General features: G+C 44.6%; 1 protein-coding gene across 1 annotated transcript in view; it reads right to left on the bottom strand.

Moving 5' to 3' along the window:
• Window positions 1-496: 496 nt before the first annotated feature.
• LOC149339684 (cysteine dioxygenase type 1) overlaps window positions 497-11,665 on the bottom strand; it is a 70,056-nt gene continuing 58,887 nt past the window's right edge. Inside the window, exons 2-5 of the mRNA XM_089548372.1 lie at window positions 10,118-10,235; window positions 8,773-8,896; window positions 4,984-5,153; window positions 497-694 (exon numbers count right to left, since the gene is read on the bottom strand). Coding sequence (XP_089404498.1) covers window positions 653-694; window positions 4,984-5,153; window positions 8,773-8,896; window positions 10,118-10,235 — 454 coding nt within the window. The 3' untranslated portion in view covers window positions 497-652. The remainder of the gene's footprint in view (window positions 695-4,983; window positions 5,154-8,772; window positions 8,897-10,117; window positions 10,236-11,665) is intronic.

The following is an 11,665-nucleotide window of genomic DNA, read 5'->3' as shown; positions in this document are numbered from 1 at the left end:
TAATAGTATGTTGGTGTTTTTGTGTTACCACCTCAGTTTTCTTGTTCGCTTTTCATCTGTTGCTGGTAGTACGTACAACCAGCCATGCTGGTGCCACTCCCTTATCACAGAGTAAGTACAGGGATGAAAAGTTTCCAATGGGCAGACCACTGTTGTCTTGCATTATTGGTAAGAAGCTGGGTATGCTGTCCCTGCCATAACAGTGGTGTTATACGGTGATCTGTTGCTCAGCTGGCTGACTGTAAGTAAGTACATAACTCAAAAGGCTACTCATTTAACACCACTACTCTCTTCATGCAACTCTGATGGCCCTGTGACAAGGTATTGTGCCTTCAAGCCACTGCGAAGGTTGCTTCAGTCACATTACTAGCGTTCCTTAGAATGCTACCTCCAGGCATTTTATTATCAAAACATGCGATGAGACTGTTGAGATATATGTGGCTATAGCCGGACATCTGTTTAAATCTGTGAATTCAAGCATGAGCAGAACAGATAGTCCAGAATAAACTACGTCCCTTGTCAACTTTATTGGAGAAGAAAGGAAAAAAAAAGAAGCGTGCTGCAGAATGAAGTCCCTGTCGGTGGCCACGTGGAAGGGTGCGAGAAGTAATCCAGTCTCCTCTTGAAGTGCCGGGGGCCAGCCTTGAGCAGCTCAGTTGTTTTCGTACTGTTCAGGTTGCGATGGAGTGATCACCTGCACGGAAACAGAGAGAAGTGGGGAAAAGAATTCATTACATAACTTGGTATGAGGCCTAATGGCGATAGAAGTGGGGTAGGGTTATCTCTGACCCACTATGGAGGTGCAAAGGTCCACAGTACGCTTAGTGACAGGCTGCATTACTGCAATGTGTATTCCCCTTATTTGGGAATGAAAGCTGAGGTTATATGCTGCTTCAAATTTGTATGCCCAGCCCATCACACACAGCAGTTGCAAGTGAGTGAGAGGTTCTAATTAGGAGTGTGCAAATATTCGAAATTTTGGATACCAATCGAATAACTTCGATATTGGGCTCATATTGGTATTCCGGGAACTGATATTCGCAATTGATCGCATACCGCATGAAGACTTTCATAAATTCGAATGTGGCAAAACCACAACATCTGGACAAATTCTATGATTGAATTTAAAGTGCCAAGAATACAACACAAAGGTCCGGTTCACTTTCTTCTCCGCGGACTGGTCACATTCTAACTCTGCTAGGCTTGGACCTTGCGCGAAATTCCGCAAGTGGGCTTTCCCGCATAACACGCGTGACGAGCCCAAGATGGCCGACCATGCACTTAGAACCAAGAGGAAGCGAGCAGTTTTTTTTTTGTTTTTTTTTTATCCTTCCATAATATGTTACATACTTAACTCCCACGCCCATAGCATTCGATGTACAGCGTTACAATTCTTGCAGCGTGAGCTCCGCCGTCTGGTTTTGCTCAACTATGACATGCGGGAAAGCCCACTTGCGGAACTTTGCATGAGGCTCCTGTAGAGGCAAGTTGAGGTGTCGCAGCAGGGCAAGTGATCGCGTAAATATCCCGCTATTGCATGGTGCATTGTAACTCGCGCACCTTTTAAGTGGGCTTAACGGCAGACGTGACAACGATCGAAGGGCTCCTGTTGTTAGGCCAAAAAACTGCCTTGTTGCATAGTTTCGATTTCTGAGCTTCGCCTTTTGCCCGCTACGATGGCAGCTGTCGGCACACGCATTGGCCGCTCGTCTGAACTCGGCTCAGCGCTGCTTTCGAATGCCGACTGGCACGTCGCTGGTCATTTCCCTTCCGACGCCGATGTACATTCCCCTTGCTTAAGTCCACGTTGTTCTTCCAGCACGCCAAAACTGCGCTCAACAATGTGATGGAGCTCCCTCATTAGGTTTCACAGCATTTTTGGATTTTCGTGCTTTCTTTCTTCGGGGGGCGTGGGGCATTTTATAAATCAACCTTCATATAATCCGAGCATTTCTTCCAGTCCCTTGAACTCCAAATTAATGAGATTTTACTAGTCATTATGTTATTTTTAGTCGCCAGTCGTGTGTCACTTTATGGATTTCATTTTGCATGACCATATTACAGGCTGGATACTGTTATGTTGTCTAATCAAGTAGTATACATTATTGTGCACGTCATATTTCTTTATATGGTGCTGAGCCAATCTGGTTTTGTTTATTTCAGTTGCAAAGGCCATAAACTATTTAGAAAAACATAAGTGCAACAATATTCGCCTGTTAATCATTTTCTGAAATATTTTTTCATACTGAACAGATACTCTATTCGACATTCGAAGCTATTTTTTCTGAAATACACGTATTCTATTCGTATTCGAGAATTTGAATATTCGCACACTCCTATTTGTTATTCCTTTTTACTCGGGGCACGCATTTGTCAATGCCACAGAAAATGTGCAAAAGAAATAAATTGTACAGCGCGTAACCCTACCCTTAACGGGAGGGACTACCCTAAAGAGAACTTTTGAACCACTTGCTCGATTTCATTGAAACTGACTAGTTTATATCACTGCTGGGACCATCTCTGCCAAATTTCATTATTCTGAAATAAGTATGAAGCACGTTGTGCTACCTTTATGACAAGGATGACTATGCTTGCTTAGGAAAGCTATCATTCAGAAAATAAGGGTAATTTTCACAACTGTTCATGTTTTGTGATGTTCGGAATGTCCAGAGCACACAACTGTGGAATTATTTTTGCTTAGTTTCCCCATATTTTAGCAGAATGCTACCATGTAAAAGATGACACTGGTTTTTCATTAAAAAAAGACAAACTGTGTGCACAGTTGTGTCCCTCACAAAATTTAGCTCCAGAAAGGCTGCTACAATATTAATATCATCAAGTAATACTGGAACGATAGTTTTCCTAAGCTGACAGCTTACTGAAAAAAAACAAACAAACAGGAAATAAGAAGAATGAACTCACAAGGTTACAAATCACCCTACTTTATTTTCAGCGCACCAACGCTCAAGAAAGCAGTCTAACCGAATAATTCAATCTGGCAGAGATGGTCTCAGCAGTGATATAAACCAGCCCCGCATGTTTCAATGAAACCGAGCAAGCGGTTCAAAAGTTCACTGTTTAGGGTACACTGCGATAGCAGTAGGAATCCCTCCCGTGCAAGTAAGTACTCATCTTTCGTAGATTCATAAATTGCGTCGAATGCTCATAACACTATTGGCGCAGTTGTGCAGCAATTAAGCAATTGCCCTGGCAGGTGGCTGTTTTAAACATAACCGGTGGGGCTTACGAAACCCAGGTTGCTTTCAGAGCTCCCATGAGACTCAGTTTGGCATAAATAGTTTTTCAGGAGGCTGTGTATCTCTTGACAAATGAACTGATGCAAAGAGCCATGGTGGGCAGGGCAGGTTGTTGTTGTTGTGTCTGAACACTGTCTTGTTCTGTTATTTGTGTTGTATCCCAGTCAAATTGCTTGAGCCAAGCCATTCTGCTAGTCATGCTGAACATCAGTGCATCTGCCTTTGCCGGTTGTGGTCAACTGTTGTAGCAGTTGTCATTATGCGCAATAGATGGCACCACTTCCATCTTCACCATCTCCAGCCTTCTAACCTGCCATTCAGCATGCAATGCAAATTGCTACCGAGCAGCTTGTGTATGTATTTTATTTAGTTATTTTTATTTATTTACAAATAAATACCTTACAGGCCACCAAGCAGGAATCGTGTAAGGAGGGTGCAATACAAAAATATAAATACATAAAAGTGCTTAGCCAAACAACATGAAAATCTGAAAGTACAAGCACTGTTAAGTTCAAATAACTGATTGCAATTGTCAGGACTGAAACAAAAAGCCTACAGAAAAATACAATGGATCATGAAATAAAATAGACTAGCATAAAAGTAACCTGGCACAAAAACACTAGCATATCTACAGAAAAAGCAAAGAAGCTAATAACCACACAGGAGATTCAAGAAAAATAAGAAAAGGCATGACTCGTAGGCACTTGAAGTAAGTGCACCAGGTGTTGTCTATAAAATGTTTGACTAGACGATCATGAAATGTACTGTGGTTGCTGCAAGACGAAAGATCATACCACAGGTGTATAACACATAGGAGCGGCAAAAAGCTCGAGGCATGAGTACTGCCGTAAACATATGTGTAGCTGAAGTTACTGTGCAGTCTCGTTGATGAAAAAAAAGAGCCATTGTAGGTGCAGTGATGGTGATCAAGTGGCATAGATTTGAAGCGAAGATAAAAGGGTAATGCCTTGATGGATTCATAATGGATGGAGTGAAAGGTCCAGCTTCACTGCATGGAAATGAAGTAATGTGATAGAAGATGGATGTGAAAAAGACGACTGCAATAAGAATAACAAAATGAGATGATCTTAGTTCATTGAGACTGAATATTAGTGCACTTGACTTTCACTTGTATGGTCCTAAGGCTGCCACATAAAAGTGTTAACAGAACCCTTTCGTATTTTTTTCTAGTAGGTATTATTTTTTAATTCATATTTTCACAGTCCACTTAGCTTATTCACGATTCACTTTATGCTGGTAGGACATTCATGCATGCGTGTTGCACGTAAGACCTACCTGATTTTCTCATTTTATGTGTTATGTGTACTAATATAAGGGAGAAAAGGAAAGGGCAATGCACCTTTCATACCAGATATGACTACTTAAATTTTTCTGCGGCTTTGGACGAAGCAAAGGTCGGACAGCACCTCAAAGCTTGTACAGTGTAGTTTGCACAAAAACTATGTGAAGTCTAGTGTAAAATTGAACTGTGATAAGATGTGCACTACAGATGAGATAATGTGGATAATGTATGAAGATGTAATGTAATGAAGATTTAAATGTAAACCAAGACGTGTTGTATGAACGGCAGTTCAAACAATTGGGGCAAGTGGACTGCACAAGAAGGTCTCGAGGTCCTCGTCTTTGAAACCTCCATCCTAAATCATTGCAGCATACACGTGCATCATCATTCGTCGCATCAGTAGTCATCAGATGTCATGCTTACAAATGGCGTGCGCTGCCCATATTTGCTCCAGAAGGTGACCTTGCTCTTGGAACGGTGTCCTGTGCGCTGGTCAAACATGGAGCACTCATCGAAGGGAGGGCAATACAGGTGCAGGCTCACGGCCGGCTCACAGTGGCTTGGATTTTCAACCCTGTGCAGGCCCAGTGAATCTGCAGCACAAAAGTTCGCATAAATTAACGTTTCTGCAAATCTCTCTAACTACAATAGGTTGTCTAAGCTTAGCATGTACTGTAGTCTAGGCCACATATGCAGCAGTTTGCAGCTGCTGACACATCTACGGTCACCAAGAAGTGAAAAAAGGAATCACAACTGCCTCCTGAAGAAAAATTTTGAGGCAAGCTGCAACAAACTTGTCATTTGTAATTCTCTGTCATTTTGACAGACATAATGAGTTGTCTGCTGGTTCATGTGTTTAATTAACTAGGGCAGCAGTGTATTTTATGCCAAAGTCTCCAGTTACAAACTCTGCTGTTCGAGATGTGGACGTAAATGAGCTGGTGGCTAAGACAAGAGACGTATTTGCCGGTTAGTGTGAACGTCCCTTGTCAATTTTACTGAGAGAATAATAGCAGTGTTACGAACCATGCGAATATTTCTGATAACGTGACCTGATGCTAATATGTGTAATAAGTCTGGACATGGTTAGCAGTATCCTCGAAATAGTCAACGGTAGACAGAGGGAAGAGGTGGGATTCTTGACTACGCAAAATAAAATGAACAAAGATTGAGAGGGAGCCTCAACCTGCCAGCAGATTGAGCTCCCTCATCCCTTGTTTATTTTGTCTAGAGATAATCAAGTTATTCACATGCGCAAGGCCAATTGGAACCATCAAAAACTACTGAAACCAAGTGGGAATCAAATGGTTCTGATATATTTGACAGTTCCAAATGGTGGCTTTTGACTGGGACATCATGCGCACAATAAGCACAGCTTGCCTTGAACCTGTTTTGAGTATTAAAAAATAATATGAGAAATAACTCGGCCCTGTGGATAGCCTTAAGCCAACTGAACATCAAAGCTACAGTTCGCGGACCATGGCCTAGCTGTTCTGTATATTCTAAATAGAACGGAGTAAGTTCTCCTCTAGCGCACTTCATTTTATAAAAGGGAGTGCGCTAGAGGAGAGCTTACTCCCATGTAGGCATAGTCGTGTTTAGAGTGTATGCTGCATAGCTGCTGTAGCGGGCTATGAATTCGGAGACCTCAGCTGATAGGCTACCAGTCATTAAAAGAAAACGTTTATGTTGGTGCTGGCACAGTTTTTAATAAGACGAGAGAACGGCAGCTGTCCTCGCTGGAGCAAAGCCCACTGCAGCAACTCCATGCAGCAGCGCATTTACGCAGAATTCAAGCTGGTACGCGGCCGTCGCCTTTGTCGTCGTTTATACGGCGGACGTATAGCACTACATCTGTGCGTCCTACTATGGTGAGTAGACATAATCGTACAGTATGCACAGGGTATTATCTTCCCACCTTTCAATTTTCAGCTCCTTTGAGATCGTTTTCACCGACCGGCTTGAGGCACAACGATCTCAACTGTTTCACGATGCGACAGTCGCAACAGCGGAGGCATACACCAGAAATCAAACGTTTATGAAAGGCAATAGCAGGAAAAAAATTCCTTCGCCGTTGTCTCGTGCATCCTAGAAAAGACTTACGCAGCATAATTGCCACTGTGCGCACTACATAGTACACCATTAAAACCCAGTCGTCGCCCTTTGGATGTAAAGAAATTAAACTCTTCGTCTGAGTCGCCTTGCATACATTTTTAATGGCGAGTGTACAGGGCAAGTAGCAAGGTGAAAGCCAGACGACAGTCCACTAAGTGGCGTTGCGTGCATAACGCTCACGCTACGTTAGCTTCATTCTTGCCGCCATAGGTCTTCACGACAATCCAGAGATCGATACACGGCGAAGGAGCGTTTGTTGCGAATGCATGTATGTGTAACACTGCGCCGAGCGTACGCGGAAAGGCGCCTGCCTGTCGCTCTCCAGCCGTTTTACAGCATTTTTACGCGCGCTTGTGCGGATATGACATGTTACACAGGTGTTTCGCGTACGCGCCGGTGCAACGACCGTGACAGGAACAGGGGAGAGATAGCAGGCGATGTGAGCGCGGGTTGAACGCGACGCGCGGCCTCCAGTGTGCGCTTTATTCTCTACGTCTGCTCCGAGTTGTTTACCGGGCTGTGTTTGGTTTATGTATACATATCCAAACACGCAAATACATATATTGTCTAAGTGTTCGCGACAGCGCACGGCTATCTCACGGCTACATTTCGAATAACGCCGGCCGCATGGAGTTCTCAACTTGATTTTACACTAGTGCAAAATAAGCGCATAAATTTATTACGCACATATTCATGTACGCAAGCGTACACACACGTTATATCGGTATTCTAAGAAGTAATGGGACTCTACGAGTTCCTTTTGAGGGAGTAAACGCTTGCCCGGTATTTCACTCCTTTTTCGGGAGTTGCCGCACTCCTCCCAAGTCAGGGTTCTAGTTCACTTTAGCCAGGAGGGCTAAGGTGAGTCAGGGTTACTCCTTGGCTCGCCCTTAGGAGGAGCTCTTTGCAACCGCAGAAGTACTCTCCGAATATGGAACTTTGGAGAAAAAAAATGTAGCCGAACGGGAAATTGAACCATAAGTCGGGAGCCGAAGAATAAACGGATGCTTCGGCTTTTAAATATGCACGCTGCGGTTTGACTCCCGCAGCTCGTTCCTGCCCGCTTTTCCAGAAGTCAAGCAGCCGGACTTGCTGGTAAATTACAGATCGCTGTCGAGTTAGAATTTGCATAGCTCGATAAATGAAGCCGCAATCAGCGACGCACCGCAGAAACTCTGAATTCCGAAACTACTCTGACATTTTGACAATCTCTTTAAGCTCAAAAAAAAAAAAAAGACGGGGACGTGATGTATATTGAAGGCCACCCTTAAGCGAATAGAGAGCACTGGAGTTTTTTTTTTACGCGATTCATGCCGCAAAAAAAAAAAAAAGCCAACGCAGCTTTGCTTGCTATCAGGCCGCGCATGCACACAGTAATTGCACTTTTTTTTTTCACGGCAAGTCGTGACAGTTTACGAGCATTTAGCAGAATCATTTCGCTTGGTCAGCAGGCTGCTTAGCTCCTGCCGAGTTCCGCGACTCACTGGGAAATCAGCAATCATTTTTACAAAAACGCGCAAAGACAACTGGTTGCGTAACAGTTTAATTATTCGCGCCGCCTCGCGGCTAAACATTGTCTGCAGCGGCCTCGCACATTAAGTGGACGCGGCAAAATATTCAGAGGACGAAGACAAAGGAACAGTGAGGCTTCAAAAAGATTAAGAATAAAAGGGCCTCAGTGGGAGCGCGATCTCGAGCTGTGAAAGAGCTGTGAAAAAACGCTCTCGCTGTGAAAGAGCCTGCATGTCCCTAAATGAGCAAGCTAGCTGTGCCTTGTTGTACGCGCTGTTGCAGGAGGCATACTTTAATGACTACTGAACGTGTTTGCCTGGTTGTCCACCTGACAGGCAGATTAGGGTGAAAGCAAAACGAGACGAAACACGTGCACTCAAAGCACTCGCGCGCTCACACATGTAAAACACTGGCGTGCACACACGCCCAAACACTAAATACACACACAGGACTTTCAGAGGAACAAGGCTTTCGTTCCACGTGACGTCGAAGCTGCGTCATATGCCAGGAACCAAATACGTGCACCAGATACTAGCTGTGCCTATCGGAAACCCAGAGCAGCAAACTGCAATGATGCAGGCGTACCATTGATGTAGGCAACAGTGTTCAGGTGCAGCTCGGTCTCGCCTTTCTTGACCATGGGTGCCTCCACGCCGTCCTGCGGCCGTGGCCAGTCGAAGCGAACTTCCTTCAGCGTGCCGGCCAGAACCTGCGCATGCGGTCGTGGGCAAGACACTGTATTCTTTACTTTTCTTGCGCACCGTAACGGGACTACGTCGCTAATGACGGAAGTACAAAAAATTCGGCAGAGACACATAAGATTGCTTGTGTATGAGAACGCGAAAACATGCATGTCCATGTCGCATGTGTGAGCACTGTGTCTAAGATGTCCGTCTGCGATTGTACTATAGCTGTGTTTCTGCGTCTCGGCAACCGGAATTATGATTACTCATGACTGACTAAGCGTCACGACCACGCATACTTTGTACAAACTCCATACAGCTTACACTACATATTACTTGTAAAGTGCTGATACATTCAGAATGACTGAGTCATGACTACGTGTTATGACTTTCATAGTTCATAGTACGTCATGTTTCATCATTCGTGAATGTTCGCTTACATGTGTTGGGACATAGTACAGCGGCGTACTGCATCATCTAATTTCATGCCATAGATGGCTGCGGACAGCAGCACGGACAGCAGCCGTCAGTGGCTGCGGACGCTTTGGCATTAATAAGTTTTCTTATGTGCGCACTTAGGGCCGAAATTTCAAACGCCACTGCTGGATCAGGCAATATAGCAAGAAGAACGATGCCAGCATACAGTCGTATGCTGGCGCATTCAACTGTACATAGCAGGTGACAGTGTCTGTCAGATGTGATGAGCAAACTGCTTCCTTTTGTAATGTGCAATGCTATAGCTGGCCCAGTTTATATATAAGCCTTATTTGCCGAACGGTACATTGGATGAGCGTCATTCGGGTATACAGACGTCACGCGTGTGGTTGTATAATGCCGATATAGCAGGCGTTCCAGGAAAGCCCGACATTAAATTTTGAAAAATGTGATTTTGAGGTTAAAACGTTTTTTAGGGCATAGTAATACCAGTGTACTACTATGAAAAAAAAAAATTCAAGCTCCTAAAGGGACCTTAGAGAGGCCTCGTTAATCTCTCCGGAGCAGGCATTCTTCGACATGCCCAACCGTATCTGCAGCACATTGAGAAAATGATTTGTCCCATTCAATTAATATATCATTAGGGTATTCAAAATTCTCAAATAGCGAGTCGAATAGCCTCCAGTTCGGTTCGCTGAACGAATCAAATACCGCACGTCCAAATTTATTTGAAACCAGTCGAACATGTCGTCATGTATAGACATAATATGTTGTATGGCACCCGCTATTAATTGTCGACCCAAGCGCCGTACCTTCATGAAGCAGTGGGAGTCAGCGTGGTCGTGTATGCTGCTACCTTGTCCTTCGGACCAGCAAAGGATCATCAGGTTGAATTTGCCATTGCCTCCGTCCACCAGGTTCCTCGTGTACCTGCACCATGCAAGCACCCAACGTTGAGATGAAAGGCACTATAGTACACTAGCGAGTGCTCTCGAATCGAGTGAAGTTTATTAAGCCTGGCATGAAAAAGGAGCACTTACAGAGCGATGTCACTACAAGCACTGCCTTATACGGGACATACGCCAAAAGAAAATTTCTCACTGCAGAGGTTCTATGGAGATGCCATGGCTTGTTCATGGTAATGGTCGATAGATCTTAGCAGATACTACACTAACACGTCTCCGTAAGCGCTGCATATTATATCGATAAGCGAGACAACATTCCAGCAAGTCAATCATGGTAGGATAAATCCTTTCAAATTATTCTACTTGAGTAACGTGTGCAAACGCTAAGTAGTTTGTCATGCAGCTTAACGCCGCGGAATATTGACGATGTGGTATGTGGGGTTTAACGTCCCGAAGAGACGCATATATAAAAGCTCGTTACCACACTCATAATATACGCGCTGCGAACGGCGGACTCAAAGGGCCGTTCATTGAAATGCGCGCTTGATGTGGGGGACAGCAAGATATAACATCATATTCCTCGGAGATTACACGAGCACACATGTACAGATGCCGATGTGCTTACAAGCACGCAGAAAGCAGTGACTAATACGTGACTATCAAAAATGGCTTTCTTGATTAATTATTTCTTCTACGCGTCAAACATTGCGGCAGGCAGTACTGACATTTATACCGGAGTCTATAAAGCGAAACCCAATGTTGCGGGCCTTGGTAACAGGCTCTGGAATTGCAGTGTTGACAATGACCGCTGAGCGAGATTTATTGGTGAAATAAAAAAAGAAAACAGGAACAGCGCAGCCTTTCGCAAGCCCACACGGTATTGTGGTGCCATTCGCAACAGCAGTTGACGCTCCACAATCCTGCTGCGCACATGAGCGGAGCGGCGACAAGACACCGCATAGCGCACCCACACACAAACAGCTCAATCGACACGCCGCGTGATTCGCATCATAGAAGGGCTCGCCCAAGAGAGCCCGGCCTTTCCCGATTGAGACCGCCGAAGCGCCAGCTGCGACTCTGAATAGATGGGCCTCTTTATGCCACTGATTTTTTTTTTTTCGCGTCTTTCGCGGGCTGCTGTCAGCGGCAAAGGGTAAGACAGATGCCTCACGTGCCACCTCGATTCCCACTCAAGGCCCCCATGCGCGAAGAGAGTCGCTTAGCTGCCTTCGCCGCCAGCGTCAGCGCGGTGGTGCAGACCAAAGGTTTAAGCTTGCACGAAAAAATATGAAATATAATCGCTCATTTCTCCAGCAAACGTAAAGGCTTGTTTAAATGATTATGGTATTTAAATCTAAGCACGCTGATATTTTTAAAAAAAGTTGCAGGAATGCCCTGTAAGATTCACTTTCGAGGCGATAGCGGCCATCGCCGTATCGGTTAGAATCACGTGGT

The sequence above is a fragment of the Amblyomma mixtum genome, chromosome 6 (genome assembly GCF_055824585.1).
Source record: "Amblyomma mixtum isolate Tamu chromosome 6, ASM5582458v1, whole genome shotgun sequence".
NCBI classification, from domain to species: Eukaryota; Metazoa; Arthropoda; class Arachnida; order Ixodida; family Ixodidae; genus Amblyomma; species Amblyomma mixtum.
This window is presented reverse-complemented; position numbering and strand designations above follow the sequence as displayed.